Source organism: Carassius gibelio, chromosome B11, assembly GCF_023724105.1.
Source record: "Carassius gibelio isolate Cgi1373 ecotype wild population from Czech Republic chromosome B11, carGib1.2-hapl.c, whole genome shotgun sequence".
Taxonomy (NCBI): domain Eukaryota; kingdom Metazoa; phylum Chordata; class Actinopteri; order Cypriniformes; family Cyprinidae; genus Carassius; species Carassius gibelio.
Genome location: NC_068406.1, coordinates 11,889,356 through 11,907,742, shown reverse-complemented (window position 1 = coordinate 11,907,742; position 18,387 = coordinate 11,889,356). Strand labels below are relative to the sequence as shown.

At 35.6% G+C, this 18,387-nt stretch overlaps 1 protein-coding gene across 3 annotated transcripts; it reads right to left on the bottom strand.

Moving 5' to 3' along the window:
- Nucleotides 1–3,290: 3,290 nt before the first annotated feature.
- Nucleotides 3,291–15,748, bottom strand: LOC127968463 (6-phosphofructo-2-kinase/fructose-2,6-bisphosphatase 4). Of its 3 annotated transcripts, none has more exons than XM_052569724.1 (14): nucleotides 15,586–15,748; nucleotides 11,811–11,927; nucleotides 11,600–11,696; nucleotides 11,418–11,484; nucleotides 11,240–11,314; nucleotides 11,103–11,159; nucleotides 10,899–11,020; nucleotides 10,615–10,822; nucleotides 8,510–8,656; nucleotides 8,316–8,420; nucleotides 6,737–6,866; nucleotides 6,540–6,602; nucleotides 6,388–6,452; nucleotides 3,291–4,569 (listed from the first exon to the last, which is right to left on the bottom strand). In XM_052569724.1, the coding sequence occupies exons 1-14, from the start codon at nucleotides 15,632–15,634 to the stop codon at nucleotides 4,510–4,512; spliced, it is 1,362 nt and encodes a 453-aa protein (XP_052425684.1). In that variant the 5' UTR covers nucleotides 15,635–15,748; the 3' UTR covers nucleotides 3,291–4,509. The 3 variants fall into 3 exon arrangements, with proteins under 3 accessions (XP_052425684.1, XP_052425682.1, XP_052425683.1); XM_052569722.1 differs by lacking the exon at nucleotides 15,586–15,748 and adding an exon at nucleotides 12,803–12,991; XM_052569723.1 differs by lacking the exons at nucleotides 3,291–4,569; nucleotides 15,586–15,748 and adding exons at nucleotides 4,982–5,705; nucleotides 12,803–13,080.
- Nucleotides 15,749–18,387: the final 2,639 nt, after the last annotated feature.

Genomic DNA, 18,387 nt, shown 5'->3' with positions numbered 1-18,387 from the left:
TGCAGTTTTCCTGGACAATTAAGAGTTTATAGTTTCCCCCCTAACTTTATGTGTGATCTTTCACATCAAATATTAACATTGTTTCAATTATGTCAGTTAAGATAAGAAACTATCCAGTTGTTACCAATCAAATGAATTCAAACTTCATCTTTCCACTGCAGAGGAAACAGAAGCTGCATCTGAAGTGTAATTAGATGTATTTACACAGACTGAGGTGCAAAAAAATGCATTTCAAATGCATAAATAATTTTATAAGATTAATGTTTTAAATAATACATTTTGAACATACAAATAAGACATTTTGGTGAAACGCAATGACACTTTAATACTTTAATTATGAAACCTAACCACCAGTAGGTGGCGGCAAAAGAGTCATTTAGTCATTCATTCAACTGATTCGTTCAAATGGCTGACAAACAAGGCAAGTGGCTCTCTATGAATGGGTTATTATATATATATATATATATATATATATATATATATATATATATATATATATATATATATATATATATATATATATATATATATATATATATATATATATATATATATATATATTCCTTTATATATTTTGTAAACTTACTTTTGAGATTTTGTAAAGAATCTTATATTGTTTGCATTGCTAGAGGGTTTAGCATTAATTCAACTGACAGCAATGAGGTCACTGTAATATTTGCATAATTACAATCGGTATCTATTATATATGTTTTTGCATACTGAATTGTAATTTGCATTTTTTTCCCTCTTGTATCATTTTAACCATAGATTTGAAAACTTTAAATACAGTGTTATGATGTGTGGCATTTCATTTATGCAGAAATGCACAACCCAAATCCAATCTTTTATACGATAGGCTATTTGACTTCACAACTAGGCCTACTATATTAGGTACTGCTTAGCATTTAATATGCAAATCTAGTCATGACTCAAATAAGCTCTTATGAGCCATCTTTCACTCCAGTGATTTGTTTAAGGAGAACACAACATGGTTTCTCAGCTCGAATAATGACATTCTTAAGTGCTCTGCTGTTTGCTCACCCCACCCATAAGTCTTTAGGACTGCAGTCATGCTGAAATAAGTGGGATGCATTGTACAGGGCAAAGTCAACTGACAAGCTTGTGTCCTGTGTTTTTATGGTGTGCATGTCTAAGGCCCTGTGGGATAAGTGACAGCTGCAGGGAACAGTAATGCTGGGGATTCCAGTGGCATCAGCTGAGACGAACAGATGTGAAGGGCTCCGATTCTAATAAAAGTGTTTTTCTTTCTAAACACTGTTGTGCTGTTTCTGTCACAACAGTTAAAGATGGTGTGCATCATTTTTTATTGGTAAAATCATTTCTTTTCAACCTTAATATAAAAAGACAACTATGTGTCTTGGTGACCATAAGAACCTCTTTTTGAATTATATGGACCTTTGAATGATAGTGTATTTGTTGCTTTTAGTTCTGATGTCTTATATCAGCTGTAGGACCCTCATCCTGTCTGTTATGAGATTCATGATTTCCTAACCAATGGGAAACTGTGTATTCTCTCTCATGATCTGTTAACAGTCCTCACGGAGAGGAAATAGGTCTGTGTGTGCAGTCGAAGACTTGGAGCTAAAAACACAAACAGTTGTGGAGAGGCTTATTGATTTCAGGAAGAAGAACGCCCATGTCCTTCCTCTGTTTCACCATCAGCACACAACGAACAGAAATATCACAACACTTATGATTATAATTAAAAGGTATTGCTTTGAAACATGTCCTATAATTACTAAGCATATTTAATTTCTACTTTATCTAAAAAATACACAGTAGATCAAATTTATCTTAAATGAATGTTCATTAACATTAACCATGTGCACCCTTTTCTTTAAACATTTCCAACGATCCCATAGCGCTCCATTGTTTTGCATTTATGTTAATTTTTATTTTCCTTATTATTTAGGCTATTTGAATAAATTGAATACATTTACTATTTGTTTGTTTTGACTTTTTTTTTATTCTGTTTTTCTCTGCACATTTCTATTACTGTGGCCCTCTTCCTAAATCTCAAACACACCACGAGGCCAAAAGAGTCATTTACTGCGGACACATCTCATATGACAGCAGTCTCACTCTTCCTAAGAAAACCTGTGGTCATACAGCAGCTTACAGCAAGAGCAGCAGTCAGTGAGAAATGACAGGAATGTATCACTCTGTGAGAGGACAGATATTTCCGACAACACAGGGCCAAAACCATTTGGCACTTCATAAAGAGGATGACTTGTTTTTGTCCTGCTAACAGTCAACAACTGAACCCGAAGAACACCCTTATTTTCTCTTGGATCTTGGTGTTGTGGGTGCTGGTTTAGTCAAATAATATTGTTTTCTGATTGTGCCTCTTTTGAAATAATATATATTAGAGATGTATGAATTTTTGATATAACGTGCATCTGCATTTTTTAACAGTAAAATAACATAATCAGACATTTTGTAAAATATTAAATATACTATTATTTTCACTCAGGCACACACACATACACACACACACACACTAACTTTCCAAAGCAATAGCGCCATCTCGTGATATCTTATAAGTAACGCTACCCAAATATTTAACTGAACTGCATTTTGCCTCTTTCAGGTACTACGCAGCTGTTTTTTTGTTGTTGTTGTTGTTGTTGTTTTTTTTTTTTTTTTGCTGTATCTTTGTGAGTATGCGAGGAATGAGAGGATTTTCCTGGTATAATTATTAATAGTATAAAGGATAAAACGTTGCAAAAAATGGCAGCTAAATATTTATAACTAACCTACTTTATATGGAAACAATTAAGCAATATCAGCTGTGTTTTTGTCATTAGGCACGGTTTCGGGCTAAATGGGTTAGTTCGCATGTTTCTTGCCAGCCAAATAAAATACTTCCAATTTTCAAAGAAGCCAAAGCATCAAGCCTGAATAAGAATGTGACCAAGCAAGGCGTAGATGAAAACATAGACAGTAAAAGATGAAAACACGGTCTGGAGTACAGAATATATAATAGTGGAGCGGAGCGACAGAGATTCCTCCTTCTCCGGTCAAAGCGTTCCATTTCTTCTCTTTAGATCCATTCCAGGTTTTCCTTCTAATCAACAATTGCAAGTGGCGTGTTAATATCGAAGGCAGCTGTTTTTTTTATTAATTGTGAACTGGATTAGATCAAAAACATAATTTGAGATGGAATATATAAAGCAAAAATAAAATTAAAAATCATAATAATTCAAAACCTTCATTATTAAAATCACTGTGCTGTTTCTGTAGCAGCACCACAAAAACATTACAACATATAGCCAAGATCACAACAAAAGGTTTATTCAAGGATGAGATACGATTTCATAATATTTGTCTCTTTGTCGTGTCAACATGGTGTATGAAAATAATTTGTCCATTGAGTCCATTCAACGAATTAAAATCTGTGACTATTTACTATCGATGCACTACTACATCAAAACATTAATTTCTTTATTTAGTGTGATACTGACACCAAAATAGTCATAACAATACTACTAGTCACACTCCAGAAAATCTCATTTAAATAGTCAAGATCTGTTTCAATTGCACAGTATATATCACAGCACTCTTTGGACATGGTTTGAGGCAACAATTCAGTCATGGTTTACTGGACATTACAGATAACACCGGACAGACCCGTATAAATTTATAAAGGGTCTCATAATCCATTCTAACATTGACATAAATATGGAAATGAATGAATGGTAATACAAATACTGAGACTTTTATCTTGTTCCCAAATTTGTTAATGTAACAAACAGCTTATGTTTCTCTCACAAAGCACTCCATTTTCTCAGAAACATGCAGTTAAAATCACTGTTGGAAAGTCAGAATATTCTTAAATACAGTTAAAATGTACATGATATAAAAAAGACCTGTCTGAATATCTGTCAGTGTTGATTTCAAATAACTAGCACTTGAATCAATAATCAGTGTTTGAATTTAAATGCCAGGTTGATATTTATATCTAAACTCTTAAAGAACCTACATAAAAACCTAAATACAGTTTTTGACACAATGAGTGTTTTCTCTGATCTGTATGTACACATGCACACACAAACAAATTTTGTCATCCATCCCTCAAAAAACTGAGAGAAAACCTTCTAGAACTGACAAAAAGAGAGCACTATTGGAGGAGCAGCAAAATAACATACCTGCACACACCATATGTAGAAATGACATCAATATATGTATATATCAAATACATATAAGAGCCATAGTAACATCCATTCAAACGCATATTTCCCCAAACCCCGTAAGTGCAAAAACAAAATCTCCCAGGCTACGTGTCTCTCATGCCATGTAAACTGATTATGGCTCTTTTAAAACATGGAGTGAGAAACCATATACTATATACCACCAGTAGAAATCTCACAGCAACGAATTAACCGATTAATGTGACAGACCAGAACTTGACCGGGGGTCCGTCTGAAGGCAGGGTTGAACTTTTGTAACGGTAAACCCGAGCTCGGTGTAGTGAAGAGAGCTTGTAGGTCAGAGGTGAGGCGGGACGGTCTGTAGGGCGTCCTCAGCAGTACGGTGCACATTAACATTCTAGGAAGAGAACAGAAAATCAACAGAAAACTATTATATTTAAATGTTTTTTTTTTTAAACTGGTACTGACAAACTTGTTTTAAACAGTGCACACACACATACACACACACACACGTGTAAACCAATAAATCAGCACGGAGGTCAAAGGTCATGTGACCAAAGGTGAGGTGATATGATTAACTATCTCTCCATCTTAATACTGACCTTTGACTTCAGGTCAAAGTCCATTGACATAAATCACATCACTGCCTTTTCTCACTGTAATATCTTCTTGTTTTTTTTTTGTCATGTTCATGTTACATCATTTATGGTTTGCAAATTTTGCAGTGTGGTGCAGTTATGTTTTACAAGCTGTTCTGTCTTTGCCCTTCAGTGACACAGCATTGTGGGTGAATGTAAAGAGAGACAGGATTTCACTATTCAAATACATTTTATTAGCAATGCAAATAGGCATTACAGTAGAGATTTCTCCTTCTCAGTTACCAGAAGAAGAGTTATACATCATAACATTCCTTAGTGTTTAAAAAGCTGAAAAGTGTACTATTGTTGTGTAAAAATTCTAAAATTACCTAAAATTTATTTCCAAGATAAGGCTCTGCTTCATCCAAATTTGACCATTGTTATATACATGCTACACATTCTATTAAGTGATGGATTATTACTTTTAAGAAATAATGTCATATTAACCAGCCAAAACCCTATCAAATGTGCATATGCGTTAATATGTGCACTATAAATAAATATCACATGCTACTGGAGTGACTGGTGTTTTCATAGCAGCGGTTACATTCATGTGCAGCAGGGACTGAAAAACATCAGTGCGCATTTATGATAAAGTGCAATTTAGTACTGACACGTTGTCATTAAAAACAACAACAAAAAAGGTATATTCCATACATAATCAGAGTTCTTCACTTCGGAGTTGTAATTCAAAATGCATTTACTGGGCTGTAAAAAATGTCTCCTGATTTTCGGGAATACAGTAGATGCTTTTAGGAATGGAAGCATGTCTACATTCCTAAGAAAGATAATGGTGTGTGAGAGAGAGAGAGAGAGAGAGCGGAATGGGGAATTGTCAGTGATGATCTGGCACTGTTAACAAAGCCTCTTCTGGCTGCCGTGACACATCTACGTTCTGTTTGAAGCAAACACAGGGAATGAAGTCACACATTGATAGATGATGAGGGAAGTAGGTGACGACGATGTAACAGAACCATGAAAAACCTGCATCGGTTCACACACGTCTCAAGATGACAACAAGACTGAAACAATGAGTGCTTACACTTTATTTTTATGTGTCACTGTTACGGTGTAATTACACATTTATGCACTGAGTATTATTCATTAATTACATGTACACTCCTTACTATATGGTTAGGGTTAGGATTAGGGTTACTTGCGTGTAATTATGCATAATTTATTATTATTATAATAGTTAGTACATGTCATTTTGTAACAAGGACACCTTAAAATAAAGTGTTCCCCAATTTTATATAATCAGTTTTAAAGACAGGGGGAAGAAAAATGAAAAAGCATCAGTACAGAGAAAATATGTGAACCCCCCAAAAAGGTGAATTGTTACATGATGTGGTAATAATACTAGTAACTAAAATCATCGGTGAGCCCAACACTACATCTTTCATGTGACAGCTGAGGCTCAGGAGACCTCAAAGCTTAATCACTTTACTATACAGAAGAGCTCTCAAGCATAACTACAGACTGACTGCACACTTTCCCTTAAGCCAAAACAGGTGGAGAGGCTTTTTAACTACCAGACTGACTGACACGCTCCGAGTCTGTGTGTTTGTGAGTCTTACCGATGGTCTGTCTCGGTGTGTGTTCACAGCATCCACGTTCAAACACACTGACTCCACCTTACAACCTGAAGACCCAGAAAGATTCACTATCAAGACCGGAATAGCGTTATTTGAAGAATAATGTCCAGGTTAGTTAGGGAAGGGTGTCTTACCATAGGCCATTGGTGTTAACTTCAATACTGTGTGTAGAGGGCATTTCAGGTAAGGCAGTTCTTCTGCAGAAAATAAAAAAAACACACCAAACAAGTAGATTTTAGATTAGATTTTAAATGCATTAATCATCAGAGCAAGTGAACTGTGTTTTGAAAAGTTGCAAGCTCTTCATGGGTGGTGTCATGGTGGTTATTACCTGCAGCCTTGTCCAGAAAGTAGGCCAGCAGGCATCTCATGACAGCTTGATGACAGATGACCAGAACGTTCTCCTGCCGCTCTAACTCCATGATCACAGGTTCCAGCCGCTGGACCAAGTCTTCATAAGACTGTGAGGAGAAGACTCGATTACGACACTGCTCCATGTGCTATACACTATATGTGATACTACACTGACCATTTGTACTTTTAAAACTTAATTTGTCATATATAACTCTTGAAGTGAAATGCAGAAAAGCTAGGAGGTGATTAAAATATTGAAAAGATACAATTATTACCCATAATATATCATTATAAAATAGAAACACAGAGAATACAAATAGAAGAAAATAAATGAAAAAAAAACAAACAAATATTTGTTTCTGCAACCAACTGAAACAAAATAAATGCAAAATCAAGATGAAGTACTAAATTTACTAATGAAATTACAAAAGTATATAGTTACCTTCAATTTTAAACAATCTGGTCAAAGATTTTTAAAATCCAAATATCAATATTTCTATTAATCTACCGGTATGTATTTTTTTTCAACGGACATGAACATTAAAAAAAAAAAGAAGCTATTTATATAGTAAGTAGTTTGAGACCTACTATTAAACATCCCTGTTTTGATCATGCACAGTTTAAATTTTCCAAATAGTTCAAATCATATGCTCACAGAATCCTTTCTGGTAGCACTTCATTTTATACTCCTGTTCCACGTGTATACTATGTACTTACAGTAATTACAATAACTGGTTAATAATTAATTACTAACCCTTATCTTACACCTAAACCTAAACTTAACCAATATAGTTACTTTATCTTACCCAGTACGTTCTTAGGTAAGTACACTGAATGAACAGGTACTGTAAAATAAAGTGCAACCACCTTTCTAATAACTAAAATTGACAAGCAGCTGAAATGCTCCAAACCGAAATGATAATGAATCAAAACTGATATAAGAATGATGCAGAGTCCTAACACACGCACCTTTACGTACAGTACTGAAAAAGATGCATGCAAACTTAAACACGACGCAAGGACCTTGCACTCAGTCTTTATCTAATAGAGTGAGAACATTGTGGTCCTTTAATGCTCTCTGAGTAAACAGGTTTGAGATACTGATCTAAATGGGAACTGCTTGCTCTGAAGAACGGACACACTCACGACCTGACAGATGAGAGGAGCAAATAGAAGTGAGTATGTGCGGGCTGAGGGTTATGGTGTGTGATGTGCTCGGTCAGAGTAATAACAGCTCGCGAAAACAAGTCAAATAACGTCAATTAGGCCTTTTTGGAACAATGTCAATGTCAATGCACACTTGTTTACTCCATTTCTGAGAATTTAGCTGGTGAGTAATCCTGAGGATAATGGCTAACAGAGCGCCTAGCAACCAGCAACATTTATGTGATGGTTGTTTAAGTGTAATAAAAGGTTTGGGACATAAAAGAGCACTAAATGATAAAAATATAATGAAATACATCTCGCTATCATGAGTAAGGCTATTAACCCTTGTGATATCAATTCAAATGAAAATCAACCGACTGAAAGAAAACTGATCTGATAGAAAAACGGACCTCTCCTTTGGGATAGCGATAGCGATATTTGTCCTGGTCTCGTAATGCAAACTCCAGTGGATATCTCTCCTGGATCTCCTCATACATGAGCTCCTCACAAACACCCTAAACACACACAGATTGAAGAGTCAAGTTACACAATATCCGTAAAATAAAGACAAAGCATGTTTAAGGTTCAGGAATAAGAGACTTACGGCATCAATCTCATTGAGAGCTTTCCACTGTTCGTACGGCACACCCACAGCTTCTGCCGTCTGTATGGTCCTCTTCATCTGACTCGTCCACACCTTCAAATCATGGATGTTCTGCGACTGGATAAACTGGCCCAAAGACTTCGCAAACTGAGACGGACAGTGAAAAAAAAAACTGAGGTTTAAATGATTAACTAACACAAAAGAAACATAGATTCTTTGAAAAGGTTTAAGAAACCAGATCTGACCTGAAGCAGGACTTTTCAGGGAACTTGTCTCTGCATCAGTTCATTCTGTCCAAAACTAATTTTTAGTAGGGGTGCTCCGATCACGATCGGCCGATCGTTAATGCGCATCTCGTCAGTAAAGCCGGTTCTCTAATCAGCGGTAAATTCCATCAGGTGCGTGATTTCACATAGAGCATCTGTTACTACACAGAGCCATTGTTAATAGAGAAGATGTGCAAATCCACTTCATTTTCAGCGTTTTTTGGCGCATCTTCTCAGTTAACAACGGCTCTGTGTAGTAACAGCTGCTCTACGTGAAATCACGCACCTGATGTAATTAACCACTGATTAGAAAACCGGCTTTACTGAAGAGATGCGCATTAACGATCGGCCGATTGTGATCGGAGCACCCCTAATTTTTAACAATACAACTTTAAATTTAAGGTGGTACTGATTATAATAAGCAGATAACCATTGTTATGGCCGATAACAGCCGATACCGATAAATAATTTTAACACCATTCATTTCTGGACCAAGGGCATTTGAATCATAAAGGACTATAATATCTAATGCTTATCCTTATGTTCATTTTTCTACACTCCCATTAAATGGTTTAATATTGTGAAATATAATTACACATTAAAATATATCTAGTTAAAATATCTAGTTTTCTATTGGAATATAATTTATTGCTGTGATGGCAAGGCATCATTACTAGTCTTTAGTGTAGAGTAGGGCTGTGCAATTAATCAAAATCGACATAGAATCGTGACTTGAGTGTGCGCAATTTCTAAATCGCTTTATAGCAATATTTTTCCGTGGCCTCGGCCTCCCGCAGTATGTTAACTGAACCAATCAGGATGCAGCCCACCTAAGTGAAGCGCGAGAACAGAGCAGACTGGGCATATGCCAAACTCCAGGTTAACACACTGTCTGTGATGTGTAGCCTTTTTTTTTTTACGGAACAGAACGTTCACACTGCACGCGGTAAAAAGATGAGAACAGAAAACGTTATAAATAGAAAGGTGCGAAAAGATTTAATATAATCTGAGCACGCGCATCTGGTTTTGTTAAAAGAGCAAAAAAAATCTGCGTGCGAGCGGATAGATTCGCGATCGCGCATGATTTTAATGTGCTTTCGCCTTACAATAATGCGCTCTTGTTGCTGCTTCTGAACTGCGTACATATAACTTACTGTATACGCACTGCAGACGGAGTACATGTGAACCTTGGGCAATAAATATATTGGGCAAAACATATAACACCTGAGGCACCGCTACAGTGAGCTCTATGACCATTGCATGGCAATAAAATCAATAAAAAATAAATCCCTGAACACGGGTTTTATTTTTATTTTTTTATTATTATTATTTGCCATATGTCTAGACATTTTGTTTGACATCTTTACTTAGTGGTTATTTTGTTCATGCGGGGCTTTTCTTTTTGTGTCCAGAAGCCTTCATTGGAGATGAGGTAAATGATGTTGTTAAATCCATGATTTATTAGGCTATCGATTTCATTTGGATCAAACTATGACGTTTATTTTTCAAATCCACTGGCCACAATTGAAAGCCGAACACAGAAATATAAATGCAACCTATCCAACAGGCAGGAAAACACATAAAGTAATAATAAATAAAGAAACGAAAGGAATGGCGCAGCAGCCAAAACAGTCAGCAGGACAGTGGGAACCTTCTCAAAAGTAAAAAATAAAAATAACAAATTCTCGCAGACTCCGAACTTTTAAACAGTTGTATACAATAACATTAGAATCTTATTATAATACAATAATATTTTCTGTCCTGATTTTATATTAAAACGGTCAAGCCATTTTTGTGTTTGTTAGTTGCACTCAAACGGATCAGTCAATGCAAACAGACCTCCTTTCCCTTGGCCGAGAGCCCTGAGTCTCCACCGATACGACCTTTGATGTTCAGATCACTCTCTCCATGCCGGCACAAGTAGATGGAGCGGGGCGTGATGTGGATATTCATGAGGTAGTACACTATTCGGCTCTGTATGTGGTCCTGGACCCGGTTCACCAGGTACCGCCGCCCCACATCAATGATCTTAATAAACGAAAGGTCCCTGTACACACCAAAAAAACAGTGTGAGATTCATAGATTGATAGATTTGGATTCAGCAGCACCGACATGGCATTTACCTGTCCAGTTCCTCATCCAGTGGCTGATAAGAGTTCTCATAACATTTGATCCTCTTCATAAAGTCTGCGACGGCCTCTTCTGTGTTACAGTGCGTGTAGTCTGGACTGCCCGACTTCACTTGCTGAACACCAAGACCACAAATTTAGTCGAAAAAACGACGTAAGATAAAGGTATTGAAAATATTCCGCAGATCTGAGACTTACCACAATGTTCTCTGCAATAACATCTGGGTCTTCACACACAGATTCCACAAAGAAAACCTGAGGGGTGTGAAAAGAGTGCTTTAAAAGAGCGAACAGATGAGGAACACAGCTTAGATGAATGATCCCATATCCAGCACCTTGAAACCATTCCGCTCGGCAAATCTGAGGATCGTCTCCCTCCTTTCTCTTGTTGTGTTTGTGGCATCAAAAACCTAAAGATTGTAAAGGAGAATGGTTACATGCACACAAAAAGGAACTGTTACACTGCAACTGAATATAAGATTCTATATTCTATACGTGTGTTGTTGTTCTTACCGCCACCTGGCCGCCCTCGTCTGTGAGGAACTGCCGTACATCATTGAGAGCTGCCAACGCACACTGCCTAGAAAACACAAGAAATCACATGAGCTTCTAAGCATTTTTAGATTTTTTCTTTTTAACTAGCAGTTTCATTTCACATTTTGAATGGTTGCGGCTTATAAAAATCAATGTCTTACTTCCTGATTTTAAGCCCCTCTTCATTGTCTGGCCGAAAGAACTCAAAGGATTTATAGATCTTCACACATTCACGTCTGTACTGCCCAACGTTAAACTCTGCGAAGTTAAAACACCAAGACAGGCCAATTTCAGCATGAGAAAAACATCTGTAACAACAAAATCATGTCCAGCATTTCAAGTCACAAATATTTTACATTTTATGCATTTTACCTTTTGTTGGAACATCAATCCAGTTGAGGTAGCGTGTCAGTTTCTTGGAGATGTATGTCTTTCCTCTGGCTGGTAGGCCAACAGTTACTATAAGTGTGGGGCAGTTGGTCATGCATACTGAAAGACAAAAAACAGAGATGTTTAACAATAATATTCTTTCTATAACCTGCAGGTGAACTGTCGATTATCACATCGCATGGTGCAAAGAACGGAAATGTTTTAATCTATGTGCAGTTAAGGTGACCCTTTTTATTGCTTTAATAAAGTCTGTGAGTTGTCATTGTAGAGCATAAGTCATTTCGGTATCTCTTCATCAAACCGCATATTATCATATCAACTTCCATATAATCCTGCAATTTAAAAAGAGGTGAAAATGATATGGTGTTTCTGAACTGTACACAAAAATACTTAATAAAAAAAAAAACTTTTTAGAGGCAAAACATTTCTTTAACAAATCAAGAACAGAGCAATTTTACAAAAGCATTATTTGGCTGCTGAAATATTTTAGAGACAGCATAACAGAGATAATGTAGAGCTTAAAAATTCCATCATATTTACAGTTTTTCCATAATCATGGGAATGCTTATATATATATATATATATATATATATATATATATATATATATATATATATATATATTAAACTATATATTTTTATTATTAATAAATAATAAATAAATAATATTATACTTTTTTATAGTTTATTTTAATATTTAAACAATTTAAATTGTTATTACTGAACCCTTTAGTGGCTACTAATATAAATATAACTCGTAATCATTCATTTTAATTCATATCAAATGTAGTCTATTTGACACGTTTGATAAAAATATATAAAATGCAATTAACAAACCGCTTCTAGAATGATTTAAGTCCAGCTCAAACCCTCGTTAAATTGTATCATCATATAAGCATTGCATCAGAAAGCCTCTTTAACCCGCATCTGACTGCAGCTTCAGTGTCCGGTTCTCATCCTTTCATCCACACTCACCCTTCCTTTGACTGATGTGTCTTTCTGGAAGGCCGTTAGTGGAGGATGGCACCCAGATTTTCTTTAAAGGATTCTGTGTGAGCTCTCGGGTTAGACTGTCTTTTGTTACATTCATTATATCCGTCGTCTCTCCACACAACCGTCCATAACAATCAGTGCGCACTAAAGACAGCGCTGAACTGATAGACAACAACACTACCGTAACAGCAGCGGAAGATGCGCACTCCCTACACTTTACCGTAATACCTGGTGTATTTTTACATAGTGACTGATTAACACAGACGAATATACGGTGATTAGGACATACATAATGATACAAAAATAAGTGTTTGAGCGGCTTGGTCTATACAACAGTCTAAATTATAATATATACTATTTCAAACATAACTGGTGTAAAGTTTTTTTTTGTCTTGTTATTTTAGATGAATAAATAATAGTCGTTCAAGGTTGCTGCATCTCCAAAGATTTTTTTTTTTTTTTTTGTAAGGTTTTTTTGTCATTATTCAATTATTGTAAGAGAACAAATGTCTCAAAAAAAAAAAAAAAAAAAAAAGGCCTGAGGTTGTATGATTATTTGGCTTACTTTATACAAACTCTTAAAGATTTTACATGTGTACCAAAACCAGAAGGTGGATATTAGTATAATTACAGTATAATATAAATGTAATAAAAGGCCAATGGTGGTGGATGAGGAGGTACCCCCTGACAATGTGAAGTGCTTTGAGTGCTTCGAAAAACACTATATAAATATACAGAATTATTATTATTATTATTATTATTATTATTATTATTAATTACAACAACATATTTTCCCAGCAAGGTTTTGCACTAGAAATTGATGCATCACATATGACACAGCAGGTATTGTGGGGTTAAAGTAACTCTATTGTTTCTAAAACATTGTAGTACTGGACATTTTATATATTATTATTTTTGTATTATTTGAATGCTTTAGTATTTATTTTGAATCGATTATACATTTTAAACACGTGTTTGAGACTTGGATTCTAAATTAAATTAAGTGTACAATTAAACTGTTCAAACAAATCAATACTGGCCACACCAATCCTGGACATCTTCAATACCGGCAAGTTGTAACTTGGACAATCTGATTTTACCAGATGTGGTACTGTGAGTCACTGCTCTCTATCTCGTAAAACCTGTTTTAACAATAACATTTGGATTTACAGAGAACACTTTTAATAAAACCGTAACAAAATACAAAAGAACGCCAATTAGGTCAAAGTTCACCTTTAAAACGAGCAGTGTAACAGATCATAGACCCCGCCTAAACTTAAACATTACAACAGTGCACTTAAAGAAAACAATGTTATTGCAGCCAGTTATAATAAAACACTTTATAAGGATAAAAAAAAATGGCAGAATCTTTTCTTTCTTACATTTTCGAAGTGAAAGCGAAGCCAAAGACATGATGCACATATCACACATCAACCACTAGATGGCAAGAAAGAGATATTTTCATGGCTAGAGACCCTGTGGATTGTGGGTAGGGGATTTGACTTGAGCTTGATAATAACAGTGATATGTGAGAAACAGCGTATATTAATATAAGTGTGCAGCCTGCACTAATATAGGGTTCAAATATCCTCCAAGGTTATGAGGCTACACAATGTTAGATTGCTTTTTACAGCAAATCTAAACATCTACATCTTAAATTAAGGGCAATTACACCTTTGCCAAATGTATTCTACTTAACTGCAACATTTGTTCTCCTGAAATCCTAAACATTTCTGATTAATGTCCTTATTTAATGAAAAAATTAAAAGTAAATCTTCCAACTGAGATTGAGATGTTGTACATGAGGAACTAGTAAACCACAGAACCTCGATCATCATACATTCATTCTAGATTTTTATCAAATCACAGTTAGTAATTTTGAACTCATTACTCAGCATTCAGATTTCCAAAGAAAACTAGGTCTGGTGTGGCTAAGTGGGAAAATGGGTGTGGAATACGCTGATATCATTCTACAAACAATTCATAATCCTATCTGGAAAATACTGCTCATCTTGTCTCATATTGGTATACAACATTTGATAAATTGTCATAAAATCACAGATATTAAATTATACTGGTTTTAGTACTACTATAAAACTGTCATTCTCATCACAATGTGCATTTATGGGGTACAAAACTACAGCCATCTAATTACCAGCCCAGATTGTTAGCAATTACTACTCACCAACCTCCTTATTTTCCCGTCATTTAAACAAATCTGGAGAAGAAGAAGAAACAACGCAATCTCTCCGATTCTTGTCTTCTTTCTCTAGGTCATATATTCTATTTTTACAACCTGACAAACTGCAGTTTACCTCCATATCAGTGATCCAACAAACATGGCCATGATTTGACCTCAACTCCTCAAACACTCCTGTACTGCATGAATGACATGCACAACACAAACAATACTGAGAAATGGCATAAAACGATTCACAACACAGTTAAAATCGACCACATAAAACCCCTGTGCATTTCAGTGCATGCAGTACATCACCCCAAACACTGTGCTGATTTAATTCATTCAGTGCATTACACCGAACTCAGCGTTAGAACACATGCATGGTTTACAGCAATGTATAAGCATATATGCGAGTGTATTATTAACAGGCCATATGTATAATGAACGGTTCAAATAAACGGCTCGTGGACTCTTGAGTCCAAGGCACACGCGCCTACGTGACAGTTTTGTTTACTTCTTCCTCCTCGCGCACAAAACACCAGCTGCTAGCGCCAGAGAACAGCCATAACCTCGTGCTCCTTACCCCTCTTATCCAGATTCGGTGTGTTTTTGGACCGGTCGGCGCCCCTCATTGTCCTCGTTTTGTGTGTTAGTGCTTTATTTTGACGCTCGAGTCTTGAGGTAAGGAAGAAGTATGTGAAAACACGAGCGCACACGCCCACTGATTGACAGGTGGCGCAGCCAATCGCTGCGAGGCAGTGGCGTGGTGGACACACCCACCCATCATTAGAAGGAATCGGGGGAAAGTTTGTGTTGATATTGTTGCGCAGTGTTATGCAATGCTTTATGTTCCACAGGAATGTGTCACAGTGTTATCAATGACTGCGCTCGCCTCTTAGTTGGCAGGTTTAAAGAAAATGAATGGGATTTTTGAACACGCCCAAAAAATTATTTAATCTTATATATATATATATATATATATATATATATATATATATATATATATATATATATATATATATATATATATATATATATATATTAGACACACACACACACACACACACACACAGACACACACGCATTTGTCTAGTAGCCTATTGCATATATAATATACTATGTATAAACTATATATAATAATTATTTATTTTATGCTTTTTTGGTGAAACAAAAAAAATATAATCTGGAATTACAATAGTATGTTTTGGATAAAAACGATATGAGTAATTTTAAAAAAAATATTTTGGGAAAATAAAATACTTAAATAGAAAATAGGAAATAGGTCATTTAAATGAAATTATAATATGTGTTTTTTATATTTCTTCTTCTTTTTTATTTTTCAATTATACATAGACATACATACATACATATTTATATTATATTCTTAGGCCTAAACCATCTAGGCCGAAGTGTCATGTGTTATAGCCCTAGGTATTTGAAGATTTCAAATAAAATATAAAATAAAATTCACATGCTTTTAAAAGGAATTTCACCTTTTAAATGTGGAGAATCTTTTGATACCTAATTTAATCAGGCCTACATTGCAGACTCGTGTAGGAGAAGTGTTTTAACTACACACTGTCTCTCAGGACGTCTCGGCTACATTAGGAACATCTTGACCTGCTGGATGCGGCAGTGCTTCCGCATTCAAAAACATATTTAGCCTGTTCAGTGGAACATGTCGCTCACGTAGCCACACGTACCGTAGTAAAGCATCAGTAAAGACAGACAGAACTGTGGACACAGGCCAAGTCAGCACACAGGTCACATGGGTCTCATGATAACTATATGGCATTTGTCAATGAGTAAACAAAGGTGATTTGGGCTTACAGTCAATGTCAGTCAGTGTGTTTGTTGCTTGTTAAGTCACTAGACTGAAGCTGTTAAAAAGGCAAAAGTGTGACGTTAGTCACGGTTACGCTCGGAATGGAACAAAGCAGGGCATGAAATTGTGATGAGGGCATGAAATTAAGAAGGGTCCAAAGGAACAGGATGTAAATGTGATCTGGTGCACGCAAACACACACACACACACACGTCAACATAAGCTTGTGATCTCTCCATCAGATAGTGCACTACATTGAAAATAACAATAGCACAAATTGTCAAAAAAGTCGGGCTGTCTGACAAAATATTTACAGTGTCACAGAGGAAAAAAGATGAAACAGATGAAAGTTAAGATGTTTAACGCGACTGAAAATAAATACACAGCTTGTGACAACAGATCCTGACCTTTACTTGTCTGTCCAGAACATTCTTCATAAAGGCCACAGTGATTAGTGACCCTGCTTTACCAGTCTTACCTCTATTCCTGGCTCTGACCACATGGACATGTTCGAGCTTGAGCTAAACACCCTCAAAGCTCTGTTGTAAACAAATACTCATGATATAAATAAGAAATTAAATACAGTCAAAAAACATCTGTCCTATGGATATATACAGCATACACGTCTAAATATCACATTGTTAATTTTTATTTTTATTCAAAACAAAGAGATTCAGCAATTTTAGTGCAATAACACTTTGATTTTACTTGTGGCATTGTAGATCTGTTGAAGTTTCTCCAAGTTTTGTGTGATTAACCAGTTTTATTAAAGTTGAAGCAACTGAGAAAAAGGAGTGCCTCTAAGCTCTTTAAATGTGTTTCCTTTGTATTCTATCTGTTTTCTTTTAATTTAATTAGCAAAAGCAAAAAAAAAAAAAAAAATTATTATATTATTTAAAAGCCCTTGCTACGTGTAATGTGTTAAGCTAACTGAGACTTGTTATAGCACTTGTACTGTATATCATTGCTCTTTTGTTGTTTTTGATTGCATCCATTGTCCTCATTTGTAAGTCGCTCTGAATAAAGGCGTCTGCTAAATGACTAAATGTCAATGTAAATGTCCATTGTTTTATCATTTATAAAAATGTTCTCATTACATGGGCTATTTTTCTAAATTATGACTTTTTGAAATTTTTCTTTGACATTTTGAGTGTGGATCTCATTATATTGTATATCACAGAAAAATACAACATATCATAATAATTGCTAGTGATTGAGCTAAGTTGCATGTGGTGATTATAAAAAAAAAAAAAGTATATTTTGTATTTTTAAATATATTTGTCAAAATAGCATTTCAAACCTGTTTGACTAATAGGCTTGTGTTTTCAACAGCAGGATTGGCACAGTCACTTGGTGCTCAAACATCAGGTGGCAGAAACTAGGGGAAAGGTCACTGGTGGTCACCTAAATATGATCACTAGAATGTGGCCCACTATCAGCAAGACTAATGCTGGCTTTGCACCAGAACACTGTATGATAATGCTATTTATAAACGTATGTAGTGCCTGACCACAAAGAAAGCAGGCCTCTTTTAAGTGATGCATTTTGTCAAATGTCTGCA